The sequence below is a fragment of the Poecilia reticulata genome, linkage group LG8, assembly GCF_000633615.1.
Source record: "Poecilia reticulata strain Guanapo linkage group LG8, Guppy_female_1.0+MT, whole genome shotgun sequence".
Classification (NCBI taxonomy): domain Eukaryota; kingdom Metazoa; phylum Chordata; class Actinopteri; order Cyprinodontiformes; family Poeciliidae; genus Poecilia; species Poecilia reticulata.
In genome coordinates this window covers 1,148,699-1,162,898 of record NC_024338.1, presented here as the reverse complement: position 1 = coordinate 1,162,898, position 14,200 = coordinate 1,148,699, and the positions used below count along the sequence as shown (strand labels likewise).

Below are 14,200 nucleotides of genomic sequence, written 5' to 3'. Positions count from 1 at the left end.
TGATAGTAATATTAATGATAAAATAATGGTCAGTGCAAAGTAGCCTACAAATTCTTTGGTGGGGGGCGGTGAGGGACCTGGATAAAGGCTAGGGGGGTGCTGGGCCAAAAAAGGTTGAGAAATACTGGATTAGAAGGAACACAGATTTCATAATAAAACATTTTGTTTATTGAAAACAGAAAAATACAGACGGTTCATGCATATCAATGCTATAAGAACAGCCACATTTTTTAAAACTAATGTGTCACCAGTGCATTTGGCCGGGTGTTCCTGTTCCATAAAGGTGAAGGTCTCTGGTCATCCTGAAGCTGTGAGCACACTGGGAGTCTGAAGGGAAACACTGAGACCAGAGGCCTGCAGGATGGTCTGCTGTGGCAGCTTAACATCTGAAAACATACATGATGGAAAAGCTGTACTTTTGACATGGTGGCGATAGTACCAGTTATGGTAGATCTGAACTTTGGTTTGATGACCTAAATATGAGAAACTTCAGACTGACAGAAGTTAGGTTAAAGCCACTTCTTGTGAAGTTGGTATATTTTTCCTCCAATAGGTTTTCAGGCTTCATATTTATTTCTCGGTTAATAAGCATCTCCTTTCATGAACACAGCGGTGGCTGATTAGCCAATTTAAAATTCGCTCTGCTCATCAGGGTCTTTGAGTCCCTTTTTATTTTTGTAATGGTACCGAAAAGCACAGAAATGCACACACCTTGTTTAAACAATAATTACTGAGATTATTAATTTTGTTGGGCCATTAATTTGAACACGTTTTGTTGATTTTACCCTCAATAAGATGTATTTGATCAGAGGACGTGCTGGTCTCAACATCCTGGCAGCGTTCAGTTTGTCACCTACTGCCGAGATCAACTCAAAACCTTCCGCGATCGTAAYTGAGCCCTATTGATTAAATATGACTGTAGTTGGAAAACAAACATCAGCGGTAGCTTACCGTGCAACGTCTGGGCAACCGGAGGATCCTGGACGGACAGCAGCGGTGCATGTCTGAAAGATGGCCTCCGATGCAGATCTCCAAGGCTTGCTACTCTCATTCTTTCAGCTCGATGCTCCATAGAGCTTCCTCTGGATATTGCAGTTCACTTACGATGTACAGTAAAGTCTGCTCCTTATAGTTGGATCACAGCTGGTAGCTACAAAGATGACCCTAACCTTCAATCGTAAGCCAACTTCAGCGGCCGCTTCGTCCAAACTATAAAAACTTCCCACGGTGAAGCTCTGAGTCCATGAGAGCCGCCAACTGAAACACGTTGTCTGAGCGGCCACACGAGAACTAAAGTCAGGAGTAATAACACTATTTCTAATGAAGTTAATGAGCTTCAGCTTATTGATAAACCGTTAGTAGGTCGTCATCTTTCTTGAAGCAAAGTATGGGTGTGACGCTAACAAACCAATTGGGGAAGTTGTAGCCTGATGACGTGCCTCTCCTCATTTACATTTATTTTTTTCTAAGTTTTGCGGGGAAATAGAATGTGATAAATAAGAAAATACTAAATTAATAAGGGAAATTGGAAAATGGGAAAATTAACTATTTTTCAAACAAATGTTAAATGAAAAATAGATAAAAGAAAAATAGGTAAATAAAAGAGGGATATATGAGAAATTGATTAATGAAACTGGGAAATAGAAAATCAGGTTAATGGAAAAGGGAAATTGAAAAATTGTTAAATTAAAAAATAGATTACTGAAAGATGGGTAAATAAATGAAGGGATACATGAAAAATAGATAAATGAAAAAGAGAAATTGAGAAATTTGTACAAAAAATAAATAAAAGAAAATTGGGTTAATGAAAAGCTAAATTAAAAAATGGTTAAATGAAAAATAGATTAATGAAAAATGGGTAAATGAAAAATAGATAAATGAAAATAAGGAAATTGATCATATGAAAACTAAATCAATGAAAAATTGGGTTAATGAAAAAGCTAAGTTATTTATTTAACAAATTTTTCATTTATTTCACTCATTTTCCTAATTTTTTTTATTTATTTTACTCATTTTTTATTCATTTCACCCATTTATTTATATATTTAATTTTGGCTGAAACGGCTCTCCATACCCATCACTCTGAAATGTGTTGAAAATTATATCAACGTGCCAAACTCAGCTGATCCAACATCAGTGAAAATGTGTGAATGCTTTAGAGCAAGTGGTTCTTAACCTGGGTTCGATGAGTCGGTCTCAGGGGTTCGGCGGAGCCACTGCCGCGAAGGTAAAGACACTTGTGTAAATTCGTGATGACGCCCCGCTTTGCCATCACTTGCCGCAGAGGATCACGTTACATTGCTTAGCCAAACAGAGCTGCGGAGGAGCACTGATTGAAGGAGTTCCACTCTTAGCATGGATTTGAACTTGTCTTTAATTACTTCAGCAAAGCTCACCGTTTTTACCAAATTCTGTAGCTTTTGGTGTACTTCTAAATCTGCTCCTTAGTCGAATCTTTTCGGGATTGGTACTGCCTCTAGTGGCGTGGGGGTGGTAACACAACTAATATAATTACATTACTAAGTCAGAATACCGCAGTCTTTCTTATTTATTAATCATTTTTCATTCTCTTAAGAGCTAATTAAATAATCTAAACAAGACTTTAAAGTGGTTCCAGTTTCTCTAGATGGCCAACCTGTTGAAACTCTAAATACCTTGGGTCATTCCTGGACAGTCAGCTCAACTTTGCTGAAAACACTGACTATATTTTGAAGAACTGTTCTCAGAGACTCTACCTTTTAAGAATAGTTGTTTTTTTCCGCCAATCTTGACACAGTTAGAAAAACCTGTAAGAACTTACTGATAAGAATGAAGAAGACTCACTTATTTTCTATTATGCTTTGCAAATTCAAATAACACCTTCTTGATTTAGTTGTGGCATGCTCTATAGGCTTATGTCTTGAATTTGGGGGCAAATTTTGGGGGAAAAAAATCATATTTTATTTATCACTACAGAAGGGTTCAGTGAATGCGCATATGAAACTGGTGGGTTCGGTACCTCAAAAAAGTAAAGAACCACTGCTTTAGAGGGACAATCTTAAAACTGTATTTTGCAGAGGCTCAGAGTGAATGCTAACCTTTCTAAAATCTTCCTTAAGCTGCAGTAGAGCTAAATCACATTAGCAGGAGGTTCTGTTGTTGTTCTAACAACTTCAGCTTCTAAACTGAAGTTAGTGTATCACCCGTGATTTGATAGATTCCCTGTGTGTGTTTTCCACCTGAAACAGCTTTATGTGACTTTACCTGCTGAGTGGTTGTTGGACCACACTTCTTATGTTAATGGGACAGGGAGATGTCATAATAGGTTGAAAATGAATAAATGTTTTTAAAAATATCAGAAAAATTTCTTTACAATAAATCAAAATTTTGCTACTTGAGCCGCTGCCTAACTGTATCAGTGGTGGGTTGTCTTTTATTTTAGAAATTGCAACTAGATATCCAGCAGACTGCTGCTGCTGCATGATCAACAAGTAAATCGAAGCTACACTGGTCCTGAACAGATGTCCTGTTATGTGCCACATATTTTACACACATTAAAGTCCTAAAAGTACATTTAACTGCACCAAAAACATGGTCATACCTTTTAACTCATCTAAACTTCCAGAGAGAATGAAGATATCAGTTATTTCATTTTCATATGATTACAACTTTACTAGAATTTGGTCTTTCCAAATACCAGTGTCTTATATAGAACGCTATTATTATTATTATTATTATTATTATTATTATTATTATTATTATTATTATTATTATTATTACAGTTTTATTATTATGATTTTAAAAAGTTTTCACAGTGATAATAGATGCTGTTTTTACAGGAAATATAGACTGCGTACATGAGTAGTGATTGAAGTTGGACCAGCTTATTCACATAACCTGTAATATCAGTGATTCTTGAGAATAGGTCCTATGGATAAAGCACACAATTTGAATAAAGTATACACAAAATATAATTTTTTCAAATATCTGACTAAACTAACCTGGGTCATGTGAGCACAACAATGTATATTTTCCTGGTGTTTGCTGAATATTTTTTTATTTTAAACATTGTAGTAGGTGGCTGGTGTCTTTAAAATCCATTGTCCATGAGCAGAACTCAATACTTTATAATAGTTTAAAACAATTTAAATTATATATTATGACAATTAAGTATACGTAGTCATATAAATAATTATAAAGATATCAATAAATTGAATTAAAAATCATTTTTATACATTTTCCAACTCCATTGAAATTTGTCCCAAATGTTTGTCAACACCGTCAGACATGAAAAGAATGTTTAAAAAAAATCAGGCATTATTGGGGGCCATCAGAACTTCTAAGGACCCCATGACCACTTCCTTTCTCTTCCTTTGCTAGGAGGGCTATTTAGCTCTGGTTAGCTTATGTTATTCTCTAGTTTTTTCTTCTCTTTTATTCCTAAATTGCTCGCCACAACCTTGATGTGTCCACACTATAACTGACAATTTACAAAACTTTGATGAAATTTTGTGAAATAAAAACTTAATTTTGGTATATTGCTAAGATTTCATGGACCTGATGAGCTACAATATGGCCTCCTTCAGAATAACATCATATGAAGTAGTTTGGTATTTCGTCAACTCCAACAGATGTCAACTCCATCAGAGTTTTTGATACTCTTTCGGTGAAATTGTTGACAAATCTCACTTAAATGTGCAATTCATTTTAATGTATTTTACATAAATTGCATTACTTCACATGTATCAAGTTTTTCCTTTTACTCAGTTTGTCACCACTTTCAACTCTGCGTCAACTCCATCACTGACAACTCCGTCAGATGGACTTTTTGTTGTTTTTTGTTTTAAATAATATTTTTTGTTGTTTCTTGAGAAGCATTTGTCTGTAAAAATGAGTAGAAATATCATTAATAGGGTATATTAAAAATAATTAAATATTTTTGTCAGATGGTGATGACAAAGTTCTGGGTCAGGTCGATTAAAAATGTAATTTAAAAAAAATTTTGCAACTGGGAGCCTGCACTTTAGCATTATTACATTTCCAAAATATTATTTGTCATATTTGTATACATAAGCTTGAGAAATAATTAAAAAAATTTGGGGAAAATTAAAGCCCATTTTGTCCCTATTCTTAAGGATCATTGATACATTAACAGTTGGGCCGGAAGACAGTGGAGTAAACCACAATCTCACTCCAATCAGCTTGCATGACTAGATGGTAGACTGATGTGGTTGTCAAGGCGACCGCTAATGTGGACAAAAGCTAACACGGAGCTATGCTAACTTTAACGTGACTCTCAGACCGCCCTTTAAAGACAGTGTGGACGTGAAAGGACGCTGCATTTTATCTGCCTCTCCCCAATTTACAGACACATACCCACAAAGTCTTCCGTGGGCTTGATTAAAAACACGACGTACCCGTCAACGGATAGGTCTCCAGCCTCCTACCGTGGGAAACATCCTGCGAGCAGGAGCCGAAACTATTAACATTGTGGAAGTGTTAGCCCTACCGCGTAAAATTAAACGGCGTGATATCCTGGGCAACGTCGTCTGTCATGTGACATTACTGTAAAGTATTATTCACTGATGAGGAAAGAACGTTCCCACCTTTATGTTCCAGTTGCATCACTTGATTGAGCTCGAGCCGCTCCGCGCACCTCGGCAGGTACACGTCTCGAGCAGAGACAGGGAACTTTTGTTCTCCACTCAGATCAGAAACAGCGTTCTCTTTCACTTGTCAGTGGATCCGTGTCTTGTATTACTTTGCCTGATGGCTGCTGACAGTAAATCTTTTTTAATTTTGAACATATCTAATTAAGTGGCGTTCCAGTACAGCAGCCGGGGAGACCCGTCATGCACTGGTGAAGCCAATAAGCAAGACAAAGGTGCAGCGGAGACAATGCAGTGATGAAACCTGCAAGTCATTTCTCTTATTTTTATTAGTCTCTGCTTGAAACAACCCATCCCCCTTCACATTTCTCCTCTCTTTGGTCTTCAGATCACTATTAACCTTCCAAAGCATTCCATGCATTTTAGTTAGACAGCCCCCGACACCCCTCCCCTTTCCTGGATGACAATACTGCTTGCTGTACCTGAGACTGGTGGCCATGAAGCGCCAGCAGCAGCACCGTGCCTCTGTGGCTGAATGCAGCGGCGCAGGCAGCTCTGTTCACTAGCATTGTTTCATCTTGAGTCTCCCTCCTTCCCACCACCACACGCTTACCTTGCTTTCGTCGATCTGTCGTAACTCCATCCTGTCCCAGCCCCTAGGTCTCCAAATCTTGCTGTGGGATAATTCCTCTCCATGAAAAGAACAGTCTGGATGAAGATGGACAGATAGCGCGCGCGCGCGGTTGAGAGAGAGAGAGAGAGAGAGAGAGAGAGAGAGAGAGAGAGAGAGAGAGAGAGAGAGAGAGAGAGAGAGAGAGAGAGAGAGAAAGCTGACGGAATATTCTGATATTATTTTCATGTCTGCCATTTACCACTCACTCACTCTCTCTCTCCCTAGCCAGAGAGAGAGAGAGAGAGAGAGGGAGAGAGGACCGTCCTCTCTCCTCAGCGCTCGATTCTGTTTATTTCTCTGCTTGACGAGCCTGTAGACTCGGAGAAATGGGGGGGTACAGCAGCCAGGAGCACCTCCTCCCCTCGCCTCTCTTCTCCTATATTTCTCTGTCTATTGTCTGTTGAATTGAGTTGATGGGCCACAGAGCAGATGCTGCGTGTTCTTCGGCTACTTTGATGAGCCAGAGTCTGGATTCAGTCGCACAGCTGCTCCTGCCTCACAAGTACACTGAAGCTATTTTCCCTCATTTTGTTCACAAGACGCCATTTTTCTGAGATGAAAAGACTGAGTTTGGCGTTCACCCTTATCTGTGTAACGCATAAATACACTGCATGTCTAACATGTATTGGAAGACTGTAGATTTATATCCCTGTGAGGAAATTATCAAGACTCAGAGCCAACACATATGTAGAGAGATTCAAGGACTCCCAACATTTAGGTGAATATGTGGGACAAATTCAAAACACCTGGACACATGTCTATACATTTATTTTTATAAAACATTGCACTGTGTAAAAATAATGTCAACCTTTTTTTAGTTCTTTTGCATAAATCATCTTGGGGTGAACAGCAGAACCACCAAAACCCACCTCAAAAATAATCATATGAATCTCATATGTGCACATTGTTTAACCAGGTGTGAGCATTCTGGGGTGGATGTGTTCTACCATAAATACGCATTCATCGTGACCAAACAAGTAACAGGAAACAGAAGGCATAAAGTTCTCTCAGTTAGACATCAGGCACAGAAAAAAGACGCTCCGACCAGGGCCACCTTTCTCGTTAGTCATCTCCTGGTACAGTTGGTTCCGATGGCGCCCCCCTGTGGTCAGAGATAGGAAGTATAAGTATAGAATACATAGCAGTCTAGTGTAAGGGCATAAAAGACAGTGGTGTCTGACATGTTAGAAAGTGATGAGGTGATATAAGTGCTACAGAATACAACACAAACCTTCAATCAAATGCATACATACATTAATTATGCGTAACATCATTACAATTTACTGCATATGTGCCTTAGCAGCAGTCCAGTTTGTGTTCATACTGACTTGTCCTCAGAACAATGGAAGAAGGCAGTTTGGTCCAGTGGATTACATTTTCTTCAAAATCAAATGGATGCCAGGGTGTGAGTGCATAATTCACTAGAAACACATGGCATCATGATGCACGATGATAAAAAGGTCCATCCAGTGGAGAGAGTGTGATGGTGTGTTCTACTGAACCTGGGTGGGGAATTCACTCTTTGAGACTGTGGGCTCCCCACGAATGGTTCACAGCCCGTTACAGGAACCTCAAAGGGTATGCGCTCTCACTCGAGATCAGAAACCATCCTGAGCAACAGGAACTATCCTTCATGGATGGTGTATGGTGTTTACGGTGTGCTCAAAGGCACCACCTATTTGTTTTTGTATGCGCTGCATGGGCTGCGTAGAATATGGCTGGCATATTCCGGTGGGTGTAATTGCCTTCTCCAAACTGAGTTCAGATGGAGGCTGGAGTGAATTGGTATGTTGGTGTTGTTGATTCAAAAGGAAGAGAAGAGGGAGCTGGACAGTGGCAGGTTCCTTCCATGGATTCCTAGGAAGTGCTACACATTGTGTAGATCCCTTTATAGAAATCTTATAGAAAACTTTCCACCAAATAAAAACACTTCAGGAATGACCCCACTCCATTTTTGTTTCCATTTTGTGAAGAAAAAAGTTGTGCTCCGTTTTCTTCAGAAGTTTTCATGCTGTTTCCATCAGTGGTCCCTGGTACAGTGCAACTACAAGTGAAGGCCTGAAACAGGTGTCAAAGTGACAGTGTTTCTGCACTGTGTCAAATTAACTCATTTGACACAGTGCAGTTTGAAAGTGAACCGCACCAACTGAAAATGTAACAAGTGTCAAAATGTTGGTCCCCAATCGAACCGAGTCTACTGGTCCACAGATGAAAACACCCACTCACTTGTCTAAGTCCTTACCAGGCATGTCAGTAGATGGGCTACCAAGTTTTGGTAAGTTTGCAGCTGTGCCATAGCCTGCCATATAGATCACACTCAGGTGTACTTCATTTACCAAAGTTGTTAACTTCTGAAAGCAGTTAGTACACTACATATTATTACCGGGTATCCAACTAGATGGGATGACGGTTTGCCACAGTTAACAGACATTTATTCTATGCTATTGTTTTGTATATTTCACATTACAATATATTATGGAAAAGACACATAAATAGTACTATTTCTATCCACCTTGTTTCTGTTTTTCCACATTAAATTCTTTTGAACTCAGATTGAAGTTTTGTGATTGTAACAAATATGAATATGCAGACGGTCTGTTGAGATTAGCCCCCTGTACACTAGGTGGCAGAGTTATTCCACTGAAAACCCATGACATTGCGGTGAACACTGCTATTGAATACTGATGAATGAGGTTGGTGAATGAGCTCTCCAGCCAGGGGTTCCCTGTGTTTTGCCAGTCATGAAAATGTTTAAGAGATGTTCAACAAAGTCTGTTTGCCGTCATAGTATAACTGGGGCCACATTTGTTTTCTTAAGTTCCATCAGAGTATTGAACATATTGGACGTTTGTACATGTTGACTACCCCACCCACTTACCCTGAATAAGGTGGTGGAGGAGCATCATGCTGTCCACTGTGGATCAAAGCTTCATTGTAGCTGGGTAACGGTGGAGGTGGGACCACCACTCCAGACAGGGGCACCGCCTCCAGGACTGGGGCTCCATCTGCTCCCATTCTGACTGGAGCACTAGAGCAGAACAAGGACATCAAATAAAAGTACAGAACTGAGGAAGCTGACTAGCAAAACAATAGAAAGATAGAAATGTTCTAAAATTGGATAAAAATATATTCATTTCATAAACCAATGACATCAGCTTGAATCACATCTGTTTCCTACACATACAGATACATTTACTGCCTGCTTTGCAAATGGGTAAAATCTTGATAAGGTCACATTAAAAAATCCAACCATTAGAGTACATTTATTCAATGGAGAAGGATAATCCACACTAGTGTTTTCATCAAATCACTACAGACACAAATAACTACAGACTGTGTACATCCTTTTATAGAAAACCTGTTTCGAGCAGCCAGTGGCCTCTTTCAGCAGGGTAATGCCTCCTCTATGGGGGAATTTTCTGCCATAATTTGAAAGCACATATTTTCTGTCAGAAAGCAGGACTTCGTGTCTTTCTTCTCAAAACTTGTAATGCTTATACTCAAAACTTCTGCTCTCTTTCAAAGATTCACTGTGCTTTCTCAAATCTTTCTCTTCGCGCTCAGAACTTGTCTGATCACATTTCCGCTTGCAAACATCTGCTCGCTTGAGAATCATTTTCTGCTCACGGTTGGAACAAAAGAGCACCATCACCTGGCAACCTCTCGGGAAGTAGAATGAAAGAGTTATACTGGGTGAGTTTGTTTCCTTCTAGTGGGCGTACCTGTGTGACTACCATTTAATTCAAAGGGCACATCTAGAAGTTTCAGGACTGTGTCCCTCCAGAAATGCTGTTTGAGACCACTGCTTTAGCATCAACTGTGTTTAAAATTGACCTTTTATTTTGATGATTTGTTCTGAATTTTCAGTAAAATTTTGCACTTCGATGTAAACGTACCGGCCAGACCTCGTCCTGGGTTTCTTCTTGCTTTTGTAGCAATAGACTCCAAGGACCGTGGCGATAACAGCTGTCACTACGATGGCCAGGATTCCCGCCACCAACCCAGAAACATCCAAGTTGGAGGTATTTGGATTTGCTAGAACAAAATGTTTGTTACAAACAATAAAAAACAAAACGTGTCTGCACTTTATTGAGCTGATCTGCTTTCATAATTTATCTTTTACTGTGAATTCTCACTTCTTATAACAGTTCTGTTTGCTGGCAACAAAAACTCCCTGAAATTTGTAATATGCAGACAGTTGACTGATGTTTTTGAAGATGAGGTTAAAATGTATTGCTTTTAACCAATAATTCAATAAAAATTATTTCAAGAATAGTTACACAGTTTTCCAAAATCCTAGCAAAACAATGGATTTGGTCTTTCATTTAAGCTTTTTTTTTTTCAACAGACAAGCAAAACTGAAATGATTTAATGGGAATATTCAATTCATTGTTTTACTACATGTATTGTTTTATTCCTGGTTTCTGACTTTGTTTTTAATGGCGCTTGTCTTGGTTTCTAGGAACCTGTTATGTGTTTTTGTTTTGTGTTTTATGGAGAGCCATGTCAGCCAAAGTTAAATAAATGAATGGGTGAAAAAAAATGAGTAAAATAAATCAATAAATGAAGAAAATGAGTAAAATAAATAAAAAGTTAGTTAAATAATTTAGCTTTTTCATTAACCCAATTATTTATTTATTTATTTTTCAAATTATCAATTTCTCAATTTCTCTTTTTCATTAATCTATTTATCCATTTAACCATTTTTCATTTCATTAATCTATTTTTCATTTAACCACTTTTCAATTTCCCTTTTTCATTAACCCAATTTTAAATTTATTTTTCAGATTATCAATTTCTCTATTCCCCTTTTTCATTTATCTATTTTTCACTTGTCCATTTTTCATTCATCCCTTTATCTATTTACCCATTTTTCATTAMTCTATTTTTTAATTTAACCATTTTTCAATTTTCTTTTTCCATTAACCCGATTTTCTATTTCCCAGTGTCATTAATCAATTTCTCATATATCCCTTTTTATTTACCCATTTTTCTTTTATCTATTTTTCATTTAACATTTGTTTGACATTTTTTTTAATTTTCCCATTTTCCAATTTCCCTTATTCATTTATTATTTCCTTATTTTCTTATTCATAACATCATATTTTTCCTACAAAACTCGGAAAAAGGGGGACAATAAATGCAAATGCACGTCAGGCTACAACTTCCCCAATTGGTTGGTTAGCGTCACACCCATACTTTGCTTCAAGAAAGATGGCGACCTACTAAMGKGTTATCAATAAGCTGAAGCTCATTAACTTCATTAGAAAATAGTGTTATTACTCCTGACTTTAGTTCTCGTGTGGCCGCTCAGACAGAACGTGTTTCAGTTGGCGGCTCTCATGGACTCAGAGCTTCACCGTCGGGGGTCTATATAATTTGGACGAAGCGGCCGCTGAATTTGGCCTACAATTGAAGGTTCGGGACACCTTCGTAGCTACCAGCTGTGATCCAACTATAAGGAGCAGACTTTACTGTACATCGTAAGTGAACTGCAGTATCCAGAAGAAGCTCTATGGAGCATCGAGCTGAGAGAATGGGAGTGGCAAGCCTTGGAGATCTGCATCGGAGGCCATCTTTCAGACATGCGCCACTGCTGTCTGTCCAGGAGTCCTCTGGTTGCCCAGATGTTGCACGGTAAGCTAACGCTGATGTTTGTTTTCCAACTACAGTCATATTTAATCAATAGGGGTGCTCAATTACGATAGTGGAAGGTTTTGAGTTGATCTCGGSAGTAGGTGACAAACTGAACGCCGCCAGGATGTTGAGACCAGCACGTCCTCTGATCCAATATATCTTAAACAAGGTGTTGCGCCTTTCTGTGCATTTCGGTACCATTACCAAAATAAAAAGGGACTTAAAAGGTGCGTTCACACTGCAGCCTGAAGTGACCCAATTCCGATTTTTTTTGACGTAATGAGACCTGTATACAATCTTTTCATGGCAGTGTGAACAGCACAGGTCGGATTCTTTTTTGAATGCGACCCATATCCGATACGTATCCGATTCAAATGCGACCTAATTTCAGGTCGCATTCATACTAACTGAACGTCACTGATTCCCAACAAATCTCACTATTCTGCGTCCTGATACGCACAAGTGGGAAGAAAAAACAACCATGACAGACAGTTTGAGGATTAAGTTGTTAATATGCTGCTCCAGCCGGACAACAACTTCAAATATGTAAGCTAAGCTCCACCGTAGGCCTCCATGTTTACTTCCGCAAACACTGAGCACTACTACTTCTTTTTATGGCAATTGGTAGAACACTGAGAACGCTGACGCTATTGCGTCCTCTAGTGCGCATGCGGGACACTTTCAGGTGGTTTTCCCGTCAGACTGCAGAACGCATACAGGTCGCATTTAGTGGCAGTGTGAACGACCCCGGCGAAAAAATTGGAATTGCCAAAAAATTGGAATTGGGTCACTTCAGGCTGCAGTGTGAACGCACTCAAAGACCCTGATGAGCAGAGCAGAAGTTTAAATTGGCTAATCAGTCACCGCTGTGTTCATGAGAGGAGATGCTTGTTAACCGTGTCGAGAAAAGTCGAGCTCATCCCACTTCCCCATGCTGGAGATTTTAGTTTAATAGTAATAATAAATAAAATTACCTTAAAATTAATTACACAGGTGACATCAAGACCCAACAGTAGAGTCAGACGGTAATAAAATTAATCTGGTTGTGTTTGTTGTTATTGTGTCAGTGTTTGCTGCATCACAAACACTGACACTGTGTTTGCTAAGAGCTGCTCTAGCTTGTCTAGAGCAGCTCTTAGACAAGCTCAACAAGATGATCCAGTAATTAGCGAAGTATTGAGATGTGTTAGTGCACAGGAAAAGCCAAAACATGGCTGGCACAAGGGCAATAGGAGGGTTGCTGCTCTAATGAGACAAAAACACAGATTATATATCCACCGCAAAACAGAAAGTCGCTCACAACTCCTTCTACCACAGATATATCATGTCATGCACTTGTTTTTAAGGAGCTTCATGAGGAGATGGGTCATCTTGGAGTTGAGAGGGTGTTGCATCTCGTCAGAGATCGCTTCTATTGGCCTAACATGCAAGGTGATGTCGAGCACTATGTCACAGTAACTTTTTGAAACTCTAATGAACTTTTAGGAATACTCTTCCTATGCTGAACTTTTTACTTTTACTCAAGTCATTTTATTATGAAGCATCACTATTCTTATTTAAACAAAATTTTCATTATGTCTTTAAAATACCAAAATTTCCACTGAAGTTTATATTTTGGGCCCTCTAATTAATGTTTTTTAGATATGAAATAATTGATAACTTGATCAGTTACTCAGTACTTGTATACACTTTCTTACCAAATGCTTCTTTACTCTTGTGTAATTGAGTAAATGTAATTAGTCACTCCTAGACTCTGCCCTTCTGAGGAAACAGGAGAAGGAACTATTAAGGAAATAAATTAATCTTATCTTGATATTAAACATTGTTTCAATTAAAAAATGAATCATAACACCCAGACCATATTCTGTTATGCTTATTCAAGGGCGAAGGAACAGAATGACTGTGGAGATTCTGGCTGAGAGAGGGACCACGGCTGACACGGCGAACAGTGAGGAGAACCGTCTGCACTGTGAGCAGCACCAGAACTCCTGATGGGTCTCCTTCAGGAAGAAGCAGAGAGACGGCCGACCTCCACAGAAAAGAGTTCACCCAAACATCAGAGGAAAAATGAATGGTGGTGCTCAAACAGAGCAGCCTCTTTTCTTAAACTCAACACACACAGGGTGTTGTGGCCCTGATTAAAAACYTGCTAACTTCAATTTAACTGAAACACAGAACATCCAGAAATGTGATTAACTTCAGCTATAAAGTGAAAATGACACAGTGAGATGAAAACATTTGTCTATGTCACTCTGTTATACAGGCAGAATTACAGGCCGATCTCCAACCTCCCATTCATCAG

General features: G+C 38.9%; 2 protein-coding genes across 2 annotated transcripts in view; both read right to left on the bottom strand.

Moving 5' to 3' along the window:
* Nucleotides 1–6,357, bottom strand: part of prr12b (proline rich 12b) — a 59,632-nt gene extending 53,275 nt beyond the window's left edge. Inside the window, exon 1 of the mRNA XM_017306256.1 lies at nucleotides 6,202–6,357. Coding sequence (XP_017161745.1) covers nucleotides 6,202–6,284 — 83 coding nt within the window. The 5' untranslated portion in view covers nucleotides 6,285–6,357. The remainder of the gene's footprint in view (nucleotides 1–6,201) is intronic.
* Nucleotides 6,358–7,012: 655 nt separating this feature from the next.
* Nucleotides 7,013–14,200, bottom strand: part of prrg2 (proline rich Gla (G-carboxyglutamic acid) 2) — a 33,818-nt gene continuing 26,630 nt past the window's right edge. Inside the window, exons 5-7 of the mRNA XM_008415021.2 lie at nucleotides 10,158–10,296; nucleotides 9,140–9,289; nucleotides 7,013–7,363 (exon numbers count right to left, since the gene is read on the bottom strand). Coding sequence (XP_008413243.1) covers nucleotides 7,324–7,363; nucleotides 9,140–9,289; nucleotides 10,158–10,296 — 329 coding nt within the window. The 3' untranslated portion in view covers nucleotides 7,013–7,323. The remainder of the gene's footprint in view (nucleotides 7,364–9,139; nucleotides 9,290–10,157; nucleotides 10,297–14,200) is intronic.